Here is a 15,877-nt window from a genome sequence, read left to right as displayed (position 1 = left end):
GGTTTGGGTCCGGGGGAGTCTTCGCCACGGCTCAGCCAATGGGAAGGACGGGCGCGCGGGGTGTGTGTAGGGGGGTGGGGAGAGGGCGGCGCTGCGGGCGCGCGGCACCGGGAGGGGGCCGGGAGGCGGGGGCCGGAGCCCGAGGGGCGCGCGCCTCGTTAACCCTTCCGCGGCCGGGCCGAGCCTCAGGCGCAGCCCGAGCCGCGGGCGCCGAGCGGCTGTCGGCGCGGCGGGTGGGAGCCGGGAGCTCCGAGCTCGGGCGAGCGGAGCGCAGCGCGGGGAGGCAGCAGAGCGGGGCCCGCGGCTCCACGGGGGCCGGCAGACAGGTGTGCGGGCGGCCTGAGCTGAGGCGGCTCCAGGCCCGGTCCGCGGTCCGAAGCCCGGAGCCGAGCGGGGACCCCGCGCCCGCAGTCCAGTCCGGGCCCCGCCCGTGCTCTGCTTGGCCGCGGGGTGCGGCGACCACGGCCGGGTAGGGCCACCCAAAGCCTAGTGTTGGGCCGGGCTGGGCCGGGGTGGGTGGGGGCCCGCCCGGCCCGCCCATGGGCTCAGGATGCCGGTGCGGAGGGGCCACGTCGCTCCGCAGAACACCTTTCTGGACACCATCATCCGCAAGTTTGAGGGCCAGAGTGAGTGGGGGAGGGGGCTGCAGGGGAGGGGGGTGGGGGGACGGTGTGGTGAGCTCTCCTGAGTGTGAATGGGGGGTGGGCGTGCCCGGGGCCGTGTGCATCTGCCTAGCGCGAGTCAGTGGGGGCTGGTGTCCTCCAGGCGTCGGCCAGGGGTCGCAGGGGCAAGGCTTGGTGCTGGTGGCTGTGGGCGTGGGGCGTGGGGTGGGAGGCTCGGCTCGGCTCAGTCCCCCGGGACTGGGGAGTGTGTGGGACACTCTGAGTGTGCAGGGCAGGGAGACAGACAGAGTATGCAGGCATCCCCAACTCTGGGTGCCTGGATGTGGAGGGGGCTGTGGGGGTGCAGCCGCAGGAGGAGGGACATGGCCCACAGCGCGGGACCCCAGCAGGACTGGGCAGGTGCCCACCTTGACTGTACCGTGACAGAGTGACACCGAGCACACAGGGTCAGTGCCTCACCTACTCTTGGACACGCGTGTCTGGGGGTGTGTGTATGTGTCACTGAAGAGCTGGACCCTGCATGGGCAGTGTGGAGGTGCCCCAGATGAGGCTACCAATGGTGCGGCCCAGGGTGAGAGGGTGTCACGGGCCGGAGCCCAGCTTTGAGGGCCTGACAGCCTCTGTGCAGTGCCACCCTGTTGTGGATTTTCCCCGTCCCTACGCCCCTTTGCGGGGACTACAGCCCCTCTGTACCGGCCTGGCAGGAGAGGCTTCCAGCAAGGTCCCAGGCCAGGTGAATGCTCTGGGCATGGGCTTTGCACCCACCCAGAGGGCATGTGCCTGTCCCCAATGCTGCATGTGCCACGGTGGGTGTGACTGCCAAGGGCCCCGGGAGTGGGGAGCTGGTGACATTCCTTGCCCATGACCCTGCGAGCAGGGGACAATGTGTACTTATAACAGTGGTGGGTGGAGGGAGGGTCGGTTGGATGGACAGCGCTGTCTGATCGAGGAACAAGATGATCCTCGGGGTACGTGGGGGGAGGGAGGGGGGAGGAGGACCGACTCGGTGGAGGGCCACCCGCAAGGCTTTCCTTCCCACAAGCTCCAGGAGGCTGGCTGTTGGGGGGGGGGGGCTGGCTTCTGGGCCCACTTCTGCCCCTGACTGCCCTGTGACCTTGAGTGACTGACTCTTTTTCCCCAGCCTCAGTTTCCACATCTGGGAAGAAGGATGGGACTGAAGGAGCCTTTCAGATCCCTTTCTGCTCCGTATCCAGGAGCTCCGTGAGGGGGTGGGGGTGGGGGTGGGGCCTGCCTTCGAAGAAACTTGTTCTTCTCTGCGGGCCTGGCAGTGGGGGCCAAGAGGTTTCTTCCTCCTCCAAAGCTGGTGCCTTGGGCTCAGGTGGTTATAGAGGCTGAGTCAGGGGTGTTTAAGTGTGACTGAGAGCTCCGACTCCTAGGGTTGACCGCTGCCTGGCAGTTTTAGGGGGCCTGGGGAACTGACCTAAAGATGACTCAACTTCAGAAAGTAACTTCCTGACGGCCGGGGTAAGGGATGGCTGGGGAAGGCAGAAGGAGCCTGCCTTGCTGCAGTGCACTAGGCCTGGTCCCTGAGATGGCCTAGGGCTGTACCCTGAGGCCAGTGCTCACTGGAGAGGGAGGGGGCAGAGTTCCGACTCTTACCGAAAGCCCCGGCATTAAAGGCCATAGTGGCCGGAAACTTCTGTGTTTATAAAAAGCTCTCATCCCAGGAGCGTCTTCCCTGGCACAAGCTTCTGCTGCCTGTCTGCTGCGCACCGGCCAGCCTGGCTCTCAGGGTAGGCACGGAGCGGGTGAGCGGAGTCTAGCTGGAACGGGTCCTTCAGGCACGTCTTCCTTGATGGGGCAAGCCTGAGGCAGCCCTCACATCCTTGGGGGAGGTCCCCTTCCCGGGTCTGCCTTCTTACAAGTGGGCTACTGTCTCAGGCCTGCCCCTCGATCCAGGTATTTCCAGGATTGGAGCTGTAGGTCCCTTTCTTTGATCCTTGTGACCTTGGGCTTCTGTCTGTAGCCCTTGGGGTATTCCTTTCACCTTGTGCCAGAACTGAGTTCAAAAGCTGGCTCTGTCATTTACATGTTGCAGTCTGTGGGCATGGCTCTGAACTTCTCTGGAGCCCCACTTTCTTCGTCGAGAATACGAGGATGACTACTTTCAGGGGTTGTCAGTATTACATGAGATAAAGCATAGCAGGTGCTCACGTGGTACTTTTCTCATCCTCTTTGGCGCGCCCACTCCCCAGCCTTTGATTGCACTTCTGGGAAGTGCTGATATTTGTGGGGAGTGATTCCCTGGGGATCCTCAGAGTAAAGCGTGGCCAGAGAGCGCCCCCAATCTAGAGGGGGGCGCGTCAGGAAGAGAAGCCGAAGGAGCGGGTGCAAAGGGAAGGCTGGCCGCCATCTCTGGCCCTTCCCAGTCTCTCTCTCCAGGCCCAGTGTTTATCCCTCCGCCGCGGCTGCTGACACGCGTTGCTGACACCCGCCCAGGCTGGCCTCGGCCCCAGGCGCGGAGGGGGCGGCAGGCCTCTGGCCGCCAGCCCGGGGGAAGCCACGCAGTCAGTCCGCCGGCCGGGTGAGGGAGGGGGCTCGAGGTCTTCCAGGCCAGCCGAGGCACCTGTGTCGGCACAGCTGCGTTCGCCCCCTGCTGGGGACCCCAGTCCCCGCTGTGCTCCCTGGGGCGGGGAGTCCCGGGGCGGGCGGCACTGTGTGACAAGAGAATGTGAGGAAGGGCTGGGAGCCCTCGACGCAGGGTTCTGTGCTCACGTGCCCACTTATCCCTGCACCCCCCTCCCCAGGCCGCAAGTTCATCATCGCCAACGCTCGGGTGGAGAACTGTGCCGTCATCTACTGCAACGACGGCTTCTGCGAGCTGTGCGGCTACTCGCGGGCGGAGGTGATGCAGCGGCCCTGCACCTGCGACTTCCTGCACGGGCCGCGTACTCAGCGCCGCGCCGCCGCGCAGATCGCGCAGGCACTGCTGGGCGCGGAAGAGCGCAAAGTGGAGATTGCTTTCTACCGGAAGGATGGTAGGCGGGGCCGTGATGGGGGCGGGGCAACGCGGGGCGGGGCCAACTGTGAGGGCGGGGCCCAGAAGACCCGGAGTGGGGACGGAGAAAGTGGGGTGGGGGTCGGCTGGAGCACTGCTGGAGCCCGGGCGGGTTCTGTAGTGCCATGACCCGAGCTGGGGCCATTGCAATGGGCCAGGTGGGAGGCGAGGGCTGGGCAGTGGAGCTGCAGGCGGTCAGAGTCCCTTCACCTCCTTCATTCTGGTGGGATGGTTTTTCGGGGTAGCCGAGGGGCTGCTTGGCGGTGAGCCTGGCACCTCTGGTTTCTTCCGCCCTGGGCAGATGTGGGCATGTTGAGCTAGGTAGGCTGGAGTTTGGCACGGCTGCGTTGGCAGATGTGTGTGTGCATGGACATAAGTAATGGTCAGGCTGGTGGCTGGGCACTCACCTCTGGTCCCAGGCCTCTCGCTAACCGAGGGCAGACCCCGCCTCGTGACTGACTGTGGTCTGGGGAAGTCACCGAGGTGGGGAGGGCCACAGGACTCTGGCGTGCTCTCCGCTGCCCCTCCCCTGTCCCTTTCTCTTCTGCACTTCAGCTGCACCTGGTATGAGGTGTGTGCCTCTCCCCAACCTCTGTTCCTTTGTCTCATGTGTAGAGGGCCCCGCCTGCTGCCATCCCTTCCTGCGCCAGGTGTCTTGGCTCAGCCGCAGCCGCCCAGCCCAGCTGCTCTGGGCTTCCGGAGATGGAGATCAGAGACCACATAAACAGAGCTCTGGGCGAGGCTGTTCCCCCAACGTGTCTGTCACTGCGGAGTGGGCTTTGCTCTGGATGGAGGTTCAGCATAGCAGGCCTTTGGGAGGTCTGCAGAGGGCCGGGCAGGCAGCCGCCCATGGTGTCTGATCTTGCAGCTCCCCAGGGTGTATCCGATGAGCATTTACCGAACCTAGGGTCTCACAGGTGGACCAGTGAACTGTACGGCGGGGGGGGGGGTTCTGCCCCCAGGGAGCTTACCTGCTGTAGACAACATGTTCTGCCTCCCCCTGGGGTAAGCAAAGGGAGCCAGCAGCCCCATGCCCCTCGCCTTGCCTCTTGGGACCTCCCCTGTATGCTCAGGGTTGCCTGCCACTGCCCAGTTCAAGCTGGTGTCCGCCGATGGCCCTGCTTTTGTAGGGGTGCCTGGCCTGTTGCATCACTGCACAGCATTAGATGGTCACTGTCACTGGAACCCTGTGGAAGAAGATTTGCTCACGGCCTGTGGGAGTTCTGGCCCTGAGGCAGGGGCTGCGGCCTGGATGGAAACTCTGAGAGCAGGCCCTTCTGTCTGCCTTCTCACTGATACCTCCCAGAACCTCACTCAGAGCGGACTTGCTCTGCTATCTGCCTGGCCATCGAGTCCCAGCCGCTGTCGGTGGGCGGCTCCAATGTGCTGGACGCCGTGCTAAGTGTTTCGCTTGCGTTATCTTCTGGGATCTTCACAACAACCCTGGGAGGTAGATACATTTTTTTCCCCTTCCATTTATGGATGAGGAAACAAGGTCAGAGAAATTAAGAAACTTTTCCAAAGCAATACAGCTAGCAAGTGGCCAAGCTGGGAATGGAACCATGCCTGCCGATCGGAGCCCTAACCCATTCTGCACTGTTGCCACCATATATTAAAGTGGCGTCAGCTAGTTGCAGGGGTGCCTACAGATGCGCTTTACGTACGATTTTATTCTGCAAGTTGCAGACTGTTGGTGTAACGAATGGGATGGGAGTACATTAAGTCCTGGGTTCGGGTCTAACACTGGCAGTGGAGGGCGATAGGGTGAGTGGGTTCCTGCCCTGAGACTGCTCCTCCTTCCAGGACAATGTGCCTGCCCGGCTCCGGGGCATCAGGGGCCTGAGTGCTTTATCTGCGCTGTACGGCCTGGGAAACCGGCCTGCCTCCCGCTCCAGGCTGGCTCCTGTGGGGGAGGATGGCCAAGGGACCCCTCCTGCAGAGGCACTATTATGGAATCTTGGTGGCCTTGAGGATCACTTAATCTCACCCACTCGAGTTACAGTTGGAGACACTGAGAAGCAGAGGTCCAGTTACCGGTGGATCAGCGGAGGGAGTGGGACTAGAACCCAGGCCCCTCGTCCAGGTTCAACCTCTTTTGCCCCCTTCAGGTTACGACTCCAAATGGGGCCATGACCCAGAAAGTCCTGTGCCGGCCATCTCTGCCTGCCCCCTTCCCTGCCCTCACATAGTTTCCATGGGATCAGGTATCTCCTGTTGGCCAGCAGGCCAGCCTGGGCCCTCGGGTCCTGTGGGTCCCCTCTTCTCCTGGCGCTGGAGGCCGAGCATGCGGACAGATGTCCTCGGCCTCTGCTCCCCCTGCGCTGAGACACTCAGTCCCACACGTATGCTCCAGGACACACTAGGGAGGTGTAGGATGGCCAGCTTGTTTCTGTCTAGGCCATTCTCAGGGTCTCTGTCTGGGCCAGTCACGAGGGCAGGGGTCCCTGGGCTCCAGCCCCAGGGAGGTGGGCGGCTGGGCAGGAGGCGGGGCCTTTAGCTGGCAGGCGCTGGTGTGGACAGCTGTGCCGTCTCGGTGCCTCCGGCCTAGCTCTGTGCAGTGTCAGGGCCTGGAGCCAGACAGCTCCGTTGCAGACTTGCTGGGACGGCTGGGAGGCAGGGGGGCTCAACTGGGGGGTACCGGGGGCCGCTCGCCGCTGACTCTGAGTCTGTGCCCCTTAGCCGTAGGCCCAGGATTAAGGAGCCTTTGGGAGCAGAGCCTCGGGGCAGTGTGGGGCTGGCAGGCGGTGGCTGGCGGCCGGGGCCTGGGGCTGTGGCTGGGCAGCAGGCTGCTGGTGTGCACCTGCAGCCCCACATGGCCGTGGGGATGGCCTTGGGTCCCTTTGAGCAAGGCTCCTCCTTTGCCAGGCCTGGCGGAGGACCCTGCTCTCTGTCCCTTGCGGTCTCTCTGCTCTTTGTTTCCGACATCTCTCTGCACACCGCCTCCCACAGCGGGGGGCCTGTCTGCCTGTGCCCGCGGTCTCCGCTGGTTCCCTCGTCCCCAGGGCTAGCCCCGCGGCTGACTCCCTGACCCCTCTGTCTTTGTCTCCTTCCTGCCTCTGTCTCTCTCCTTCTTCCACCGGCACCCCCGAGCCTTCCTCCCTCCGGGCTCTGTCTAGCTCCCGGCACCTCCGCTTGCACTGGCCTGATCTCCATTTCCCTCTGTCCCCAGGAGCCCGTGCGTGGGTGGAGATGGGGGTGTCTCTAGAGAAGAGTCTGTCTGCTTCTCTGCTCCAGCTGCAGGCTGGTTGCCATGGTAACAGGGTCAGAGGGCCCCCACTGCCACAGCTGAGCTGCAGGCTGGGGGAGGGGTGGAGACCATCCTGCTGGCCTGCGCCCTGGGGCCCCCGTGCCCACGGGGAGCCTGAGCCCCAGAGGTGGCCCCAGATCCACTGCTTTACGGTCCCCAGACTCAGACCCCAGCCTCCAGGTGCCTGCGGAAGCAGTTCTGGCACCAGTGCCACTTCTATGGGCCTTCTGTGACCCTCCACACACCGGGGCCATTTCCCCAGCTCCTCCCTGTCCCCTAGAATCGGACTCCTGCTTGTGACTCTTCCACACCCCTCCTTCTCCAGCATGGCTGACCCCTCTGCACACTCAGACGCTCGCTGCCCTCCACCCTCTCCAAGCCCTGGCCCTCAGGCCCCAGACCCCCCCCCCCCCCCCCCCCCCCCCAGGCAGTGTACTGCATTGCCGGTGCCAGGTACGGGCACCAGGTTCAGGTGAAGTGGCCCCAGGGTGGATGCTGCTGGGCAGGCCGGGTGGATGGGAGCTGGTGCCTAGGTGTGTCCTTGGCTTGGGAGCAGCCCGGAGGACAAGGTTAGTCAAAGAGATCACTTGTGGAAGCCATCGGGGACTTCCTCCGCCTTGGGCCTTCTGAGTCAGAGCAGGGGAGGGCGCCTGCAGGTGCCCAGGCCTCTCCCACCCAGCACCTTTCCTCGGAGGTTCCAGGAGGAGGCATTCCGAAATGGGAGCACGGTGCCCTGGCCTGCGTGGGGGCTTCCTGTCCCTGGAGGCAGAAGTGAGGCAGGCTCTCCAGGACAGCAGGGTGGGGCTGCTCCTGGCCCCCTCTGGGGTCTGGAGACTGTCAGGAGGGCGGCTCCTCTGTGTTGTGTCTGCTGTGAGTCCCGGAGAGGCGCTATGTAAATATTTGTACGGGCCGCTGTGCTGGGAGCAGAGTTTGACGGTGGCCCTGGACTCTGGGGAGGGGGGCTGTGGGCATCAGCAGGGCCAGCGTAGGGGCAGGGGTGAGACCCTGGGGACCCAGCCTCTTTTCTGCCCACAGGTGGCTTCCAGGGGGGTGTGTCTTGACAGGTTCCAAGAAAGCCCTTTCATGCTTAAACTCCCTCTCCGAGTGTGTCTGACATACCTCTGTTAGAGAACCTTTCGCTTGGGTGGAGAATGATCATTTCTCTTTACAAACACATTTTCTCCCATCACCTCGCCCGCTGTGTGCAGGGAGGAAGAGGAGTTATCTAGCCCCTAATGTGTGTGTGTCGGGGAGTTTAACAGAAACTTTCCCTCCTGCCCTGGAAGGAGAGCCCTGGGGTCAGGGCCAGAGCGTGGGGTGCGGAGGGACACCTGGGACAGGTGACTCATATGGGAGCAGCCCCCCACCTGTCTTGAGTGCAGGGCCCATAAACAAAGATCCCTGTGCTGTGCACTGAGCTTGGCCTCAAATGAGCCTCTCTCTTACTTAGGTGACACCGGGCATGAGGAGGGCTGGGCAGAGACGTCTCCTGGGCCCACCAGGTCCCTTTGCTCACAGTTCTGCCCGAGGTCACCATGTCCGAATTCGCCCACTGGACTGTGAACCCCGTGGGCGCAGACAGCAGTCTGCTGTGTTCTCTGTGAGTCTCTGTCTGGTGCATAGTGGGAGCTCAGCACATGCTTGTGTGCCGAATGAATGAATGAAGGAACTCGGGAGTCAGTGAATGAATGAACGAGGTGGACGCTGTGCTGGCGCAGAAGCCTATGCGGGTGTCAGTGACTCTGTTACTTCTGTCTGTTGGTTGGGAGCGGGTTCTGGCTCCGTGACCCTGCTGCTGTGTGACCTCGAGCAGATCGCTTTCCCCCTCTGGGCCTCTCCATTCCCTCCCTGAAGAGCCTCAGCCTCACAGAACACAGGGGCCGAGGGGGCTGGGGTTTGAGGCTGGCGGGGCTGTCTGGGCCAGAGGGAGGTGGGCTGGGGAAAGGTGGTCAGAGGGGCCTGAAAGTCCTCCAGTCCTGCTGTGTGGGGGGGTGTTTTGGGGTGCAGGGAAGGCATCTGGGATTCGTAGCCCACTGCCCCCTCCCCCACTTGGAGTCAGACCAAGGCGGCTTGGTGGCGGTGGCAGCTATGTGGGCTGTGCTCACAGGCACGGTTCACAGTGGCTGCTTTCCAGTTTGCAGGCTGGGATGCATGCTCTCAGGCAGGTGGGGACACCATTGCTGGGAAAGGCAAGGGGACTTGCCCGTGGTGACCCTGGGTGCCTGAGTGGGAACTCGAACGCAGCTTTCCTATTTCTGCCCTGGAGCCCTGCCCACCTCGGAGAACCGAGACTCGGGCTATCTTGCCCCAGAGGGCCCCGGTGGGGCGTGGTGGGCTCTAGGCCTCCGGTAATGCAGGTTCCAGCTCGGTTCCAGGGCCGCAGTTCCTCACTGGCTGAGTGGGAGCAAACGCCTGCTCTCCCAGGTGCTGCTGGGAGAGGTGCTGAAAATCAGATGGTAGATGCCAGCGAGACCCAGTCCAGTGTGAAGGCTCATTTTGTTTGCCTGCAGGCAGGTGTCCCCCCCGCCCCCCGGGGGCCGCAGGTCCTGGCCAACCCTGGGGAGTGTCTCAGCGTCCCCGGGTCCCATGGCACTCCGCCCTGCCCTGTGTCCTGGGCACGCCCTCCTCCTGCCCCTCCCTGGCGCCCGCTGGCCCCAGCTCCTGCCTCTCCCTGAAATCATGGAAATGACGATATCTGTGTCATTGTTTCTGCTTTCTCTTTCACTTGATTTTTGCCTTCTTTTTCTCTCACTCCACAGTCCCACTACCCTCCCCTTAGGCAACCATTCATACTTAACTTCCTGCGAATACTCTGCTTGCATATGTTCTTGCAAGATTCGTATTTTGTCTGGATGCATAGAGGCTTAATTTATGTAAATGGTATGTGCTGGCTATTGTATTCTGGTGCTCACTTTTCTCTCCCAGGAGAATGCCTTTGAGTCCCTCGAGGCTGCTACTTGGCATCTAGTCTGTAGCTGCATCTTCTGTGGGGCGTACCCACCTCCTGTTCGCCCGAGCAGGGGCGACGCTCCAGACCGAGCGTCTCCCTAAATAATGCTGCAGTCACCACACTCATGCACGGCCCCCTGGGACTCACGGGAGGGTGTGTGTTCGAGCTACATCCCCAGAAGTGGAGTTGCTGGGTCACCGGGTCCGTGGGCACTTCATTCAACTAAGTCCCGCCGGACCATGCCTGAGGATGGCTGCGGCCACTGTCACCCACCTGTGCAGAGCTGGAGACCCCCCTGCCCCAGTCCCCCAGATCTCTGCCACAGCTGGCCTCAGCTACCTGTGTAATCTTTGCCAGTCCAGTCGGTGAAAGTGATATCTTGCTGCTTGAATTGGCATCTCTCTGCCTTCGCCCGCGTCCACCTCTTTGTTGGGGGTGCCTCTCGGGTTTACGTGCCTGTCAGTCACCCGCCCATGTCCTGTGCTCACTCCTCCATGGAAAAAAGCCACCGTCTTTTGTTCCCGTTGGTTTTCTCGAGTCACTGTGCGAGTGGAAACACACACATACACACACACACACACACATACACAGAGTTAAATATTCAACATGTAAGTTCTGGATATCAGTTCCTGCTGAACCAAGATACGGCAAATCTCTTCTCGCGTTCCGTTGCCTGTTAAATTCCTCCGACAAAGAGACTTAGTTTTGACACCGATTTAGTGAGTGTCGGCCTCGTTTGCACCTCTGAAGTTTTGTGGGAGAAATTCTTCACCATACAGAGGCTGCGAAGGTCTACTTTTTCTTCTAGTTACTTCACTGTTTCACCTTTCCCAGCTGGGCCTTCGATCCACCCTGAGCCTACCTCTGTGTGCTATGTCGAGGAGGGATCAGGTTGTATCTTTTTCCGTGTAGTGAGCCAATTTTCCCAGTGCCTCTCGTACACGGTCTGTTCTTTTCCATCGATTTGTGGGGCCACCTGTATCCACTGGCTATTGACCCAGGGATATCTGTGGGTCTCTCTTTGACCTCTCTGTTCTGTTCCAAATATTTATGTATCTTTCCTTGCATCAAAACGGCATTGAAGAAAGAAAAGCCGTGACCTTTAGTGTATCTTAGCGCCTGGGAAAGCAAACCTTTTCTCTTTATTCTTCATTCAAAAGGTTGCCGTAGGTAACTGAGGGCCTCTCTTTTTCTTTACAAACTTCAGAGAAACTTCATGGAGTTCTCGGAAAGAAAAACCCTGTTAGCATCTTGACTGGGACTAGATTGCTTTTATAGATGAATTTGGGGAGAACAGACATTGTTATGATATTTGTCTCACCCAAGAGCCTGGGCTGTCCCTCTAAGTATCACATTTCTGTAACCTTTCTTTATTTAAAGTTTTGTTTGTTTTGTTCCCCCCCTTAAATAAAGGCTGTGTGCATTCTCACTCAATGCCTGGCTGTGTTATGGTTCTGCTGCTGTTACAAAAGAGGTCTTTGCTCTGGCCGCGGCCCTAACGGCTCCGCGCTGGTGGAAGGAAGCGCCATCTCTCATCTGGGCTGGTCCCGCCCCAGGCAGCCTTGCTGAACCCTGTCGCTGGTTCTGCAAGTCGATCTGTTGATTTGGTTGCTTTTTCGGGGAGAGGACCCTGTCACCTGCACACAGTACAGGATTTCTCTCTTTGTGGCTGGGTCCCCATCACGTGTTTTGATGCTTGAATGTTCCCTCGGACTTTTCGGGAGGCTTTCCCGTGTGCCTGTCTCTGGTGGCATGTCCCGGTGTCCCAAAGGCGGGCGCATCCTGGAGGGATGACCAACTGAATGACAGAGGCGCTCTGGCTGACTGAGAGCTGGAGTTAGGGTGGGCTGTCTTTAAGGCACCCCCAGGCTTCCTGGGGCACGCTGCACTCGAAGATGGGGTGCACTTCCAGAAGGTTGTGGAGCCGTGGGGGAGGGCACGGCCCACAGGCTGTCTCCTGCTGGACATGGCCGAGTGGGTGCGGGGGTCATGGGGAAGCAGGCTGGGCGGGGTCCAAGCCTCAGAAATGCCACACCTGTGAGCCTCCTAGGTTCCTGAGCCTCCAGCCTCCATGTGCCAAGCTCTCGGCTGGCCAGCTTTCATGGCACTTCAGCGAAAGACCACCTTAGTTCCCATGGTGGTGCTGAGCCCGGGGTAGGGGGGCAGGTTCTGGTGTGAAAGGACAGCTGGTAGTCTTGCATCTGAAAGGGAGCTCAGAGGGTGGGGAGGTGGCCCTGTTTGCACACACGTGTTAGCCCAGGTCACTGCCCGAGTCCACGGTCAGTCCTCAGACACCTGCTTACCTACCCAGTGCCTCCCCCGAAACTGCCTTGACCCTAGCCTCAGGGCTCTGACTCTGGGGGGCAGGGTGGGGAGCTCACCCCAGAAGCCAGCATGCAAGTATCTCCCGAATTAGGGACATGGCTTTAGAAGCGTTCTCACTGCGAAACCTCCGTGTGGGCTGGATGGAGCCGTGCGGGAGATCTCTCTAGTGGGGTCATGCAGCGCGAGAGAGGAAGAGAGCTGAGGGCTCAGGGATCTCTGTGGGGAGTGGAGCAGAGGCCGGGAGAAGCTGGGGTGCACGGAGGGCTGGCCTCCTCGGGACTCAGCCTGCCAGCCTGTGTGGGGGTGGAGGCCCAGCTGGGAGGGCAGGTGAAGGTGAAGGGCCTGATGTGACCGGGAACGGTGGATCCCAGAGGTGTCTTGGGGGACAGATTCCAGGAAGCCGGGGAGGGAGGTGGAATGTGCAGGCCTCGGGTCGGGAGGAGACGGGGCCACGAGAGCAGCTTTCCCTGCCTGGGCACGGCCTTGCTTCACCTCCCAGGGCTTCTGGGGCTCAGGGCCGGTGACTCCACTTGACAGACCAGAAGGCTGTGTCCCTGAGGAGTTGAGTGGCACCCAGCAGCTGGCACAGGGCAAGGCCAGGCCCCCAGTTTTTCCAGAACAAGCTCTTCTCTGGAGGCCATTGCTGCAGTTGGGGAAGGGGGACGATGCAGGCAGGCCACAGGCAGTGCGTTTGGGGGTCCAGATACCCATGCGCAGGCCCTTGAGACCCTCTGCATGGCCCTCTGGCCCCTGGGAAGGTGTCAGATTGGGAGGGTGGTGGGGGGTCTCTCTGGGGACCTGCTTTTTGTGGTAGTCAGGGTCTGGACGGGGGATTCCAGCTCCTGCCCTGCAGTGTATCCTCCGGGAGTGTCTGCTTCACTCAGTCCCTGAAGCCAGGCCGGGAAGTTGGCCTCTCTGTGTTACACACACACACACACACACACACACACACACACACACACACCCTCTCTCTCTCTCCCCCCCCCCCCCCCCCCCCGGCACATGTACTCATTCACTGACTGGCGTCCCCAGCTCCCCACTCTGTGCCCTGGGCCTGCAATGTCCCTGCCTTTCCTAGGCCCCTGGCTGCCCATGAGAGCCGTGTTAGTGACACGGTGGCCCCCTTCCAGGAGCTGCTCCTGCTGCATCTTCCTGTCACCGCCACAGGGCTAAATATAACCTGACACTGCACAGCCCCAGGCTGCACGGAGACAGCCTCTCTGCCTGGGGGCGGACGGGACGGCTGGGGCCCCAGCCTCCTGCCCTCGGTGTGACTTTGGGCTCAGCTCCTCCTGCGGGGTGCGGGGCAGGGAGGGGACCAGGGCTGCCTCTCCGAGGTCACCTTCCCTGCAGGGCCTCAGCACCCTGTCTCGTTAGGGCTCTGGATGCTTCCACTCAGCCATCTGTCATCTCATCCGGCACTCCGGGCGGGAATCACTACTCAGCCCTGTGGCTCCCCCCCCCCCCCAGGGAGTGTGATGCTCAGAGAGGTGAATGACCTGCTCACGGTCACATAGCAGTTGTCCAGGTTTTCTGGTGGCGGGGCAGATCAGCCCTGCTCCCCAGGGTCTGTCCGTCTGTCTGGGTTCTTCTCTCTTCCTCTCTGTCTTGCCCAGGCTCCAACTTAGGTCCAGCTGACTCCCCTCAGCAGCGAGAGCAGTGCCGGCCTCACGTGGGTGCCCTCAGTGAATGCTCATGGGGGAAGAGGAGCCACCCCTGAGGAGCCGCGATGTCACCTAGCTTGCAGACCGAGATCTGACCTGGGGGCTTGCGGAAGGACGCCCAGCATCCCAGCTGGCCCCCACCCCAGCATCCCAGCTGGCCCCCACCCCAGCATCCCAGCTGGCCCCCACCCCAGCATCCCAGCTGGCCCCCACCCCAGCATCCCAGCTGGCCCCCACCCCAGCATCCCAGCTGGCCCCCACCCCAGCATCCCAGCTGGCCCCCACCCCAGCACACGCTGCCCTGATTAATGAGGCCTGCCCACGATACAGCCGAGGCCAGGGGTTCCAGGGGTGGGAAATCTGGCTTGGGACTGCAGGTGGGGCCCGAGGCTGGGTTGAGATGCTGGGCAGAGATGATGCCCCAGGGTGGGCACCAGATGAAAGTCCTCCAGGGCTGTGTTCCGATGAATGACGGAGCCCTTCCCCAGGGTCAGGAGGAGCTTACACCTGCTGCACCTGGAATGTGTCCAGGCCGGGTTCTCCCCAGGGTCTCTCCCGCTGTCCCCTCACCCTCCCTCCTCAGTGACCTGCATTTAGCTGCATGATTGTGTCTACCTTCCTCATCTCCATCCCTGCAGGGCCCAGGGCATCCTGAGCCCCAGGAGGCAGGCAAAGGTTGGGCACCCGGCCTCCTCACCGGGAGCTGAGGGGTGTGAGGTGTTCTTGGCATCAGCCACGTGAGCCAGGGGTCCCGGGGCCTCTCCATCGCTGATTCCCATCCACCTGTCTCTCCCTCCCCGCTTCTCCCACTGTCAGGACCACCTGCGAGTCCTGTTCCTACTTCACACACAACATGTCATTCATCCTCCAGCCTCGTGGGGTGGGCTCGCCCTCCGGGTGCTGCAGACAGGCTCAGGGATCGGAGGTGACTTGCCCAAGGCCATTCTCATGCAATGAGCAAAGGCCACCTGACTCCACTGCCCCGACCTCTCCACCCCACCCTACCTCCCTGAACGCTGGATCGAGCGCTGGCGCCCCGGGACCGCGCGCCGCGCCTGCCACTGTGTGGCCGCCCGCGGAACTGCAGCCTCACTCTACTCCGCCGGGCGGGCCAGCCTCCGCTCCTAGGGGAGCCTCCTTCGGGGCAGGGCAAAGGCGGAGGCAGAAGAGGCCGGAGTGACGGGCAAGGGGGGCGCTGCTGGGGGGCGAGGCACTGCTGTGTGTGCAAGCGCCGGCGCAGGGCTCCCGGGAGCACCTCAGCTCGGACTAACATCCCCGCTGTGTGCGGGTTAGAGACCCGCAAGCTGGGATTTGCTCCAGCTGTCCCTGTGCCTCACCCTGGCCTGGCTGACTCTCAGGGACCCCCCCATACTTCCAGCCAGAATGGAATGGGGTCCGCCGGCAGGTCTGGCTGGAGGTGGGCGACGCGCAGCTCACAGAGAACCCAACCAACCGGCAGAGCCTCACACAGCCCTGGCTGACTCCGCCAGCCGCTCTCCTTCCTCCCATTTCCCCTTGAAAGTAGCAGCTGGCGCCGCCCCTCCTCCCGCCACTTCCCGCAGCCATCAGGCAGGACTCCAGGCCACATTTTTTTTGGAATAAGCTGGGCTCCGACAGGGTTATTTGAAAAGAAAAATTCCTTGAATGTCACTAAGGGAGAGAGGGGCCGAGGCGGCCCCCGTGTGCCAGTGTGTGGATGGGCAGGGGTGAGCCTGGGCCCCAGCAGGGCTTCCGCTTGGAGTTTCTGCAGCTGCGCAGGGGCTGGGCTGGCAATTTGGGGTGCCAGGGTCCTGGGCTGTCCGGGCTGAAGAATGCAGCTCTGGCCCTTCTTGTTGAGAAGTTTGAATGGAGTGGGCCCCGGTGCCGAGGCCCCAAGGCCAGAACCCCTAGGCCATCCTGAAAGGTTGGCTCCTCCGGGTTCCACACTCTAGACTTTACTGGGCCAAGTTTCCTGGTGAGGAGTGGGGGTCAGGGGCCTGGGTCACTGGGGCTGCGGGGGTCTCCAGGGCTAAGGTTTCCTGTCTCTGGCCTCTCCGAGTCCGGATGAGG

The 15,877-nt window shown here is 61.9% G+C and overlaps 1 protein-coding gene across 4 annotated transcripts in view; it reads left to right on the top strand.

The window, feature by feature from the left end:
• The first annotated feature begins 245 nt into the window (after positions 1 to 245).
• Positions 246 to 15,877, top strand: part of KCNH2 (potassium voltage-gated channel subfamily H member 2) — a 31,238-nt gene continuing 15,606 nt past the window's right edge. For 2 of the 4 annotated variants that reach the window (XM_037131978.2, XM_037131977.2), the window contains exons 1-2: positions 351 to 626; positions 3,392 to 3,622. In XM_037131978.2, coding sequence (XP_036987873.2) covers positions 551 to 626; positions 3,392 to 3,622 — 307 coding nt within the window. In that variant the 5' untranslated portion in view covers positions 351 to 550. Of the gene's footprint in view, positions 327 to 350; positions 627 to 3,391; positions 3,623 to 15,877 lie in introns of those variants that run through there. The other 2 variants (XM_053671940.1, XM_053671939.1) reach the window with 2 other exon arrangements.

This window comes from Artibeus jamaicensis, unplaced genomic scaffold (assembly GCF_021234435.1).
Source record: "Artibeus jamaicensis isolate MK-2021 breed Jamaican fruit bat unplaced genomic scaffold, CSHL_Jam_final contig_718, whole genome shotgun sequence".
NCBI classification, from domain to species: domain Eukaryota; kingdom Metazoa; phylum Chordata; class Mammalia; order Chiroptera; family Phyllostomidae; genus Artibeus; species Artibeus jamaicensis.
The sequence above is the reverse complement of the archived record's forward strand: the minus strand, read 5'-3'. Positions and strand labels throughout refer to the sequence as shown.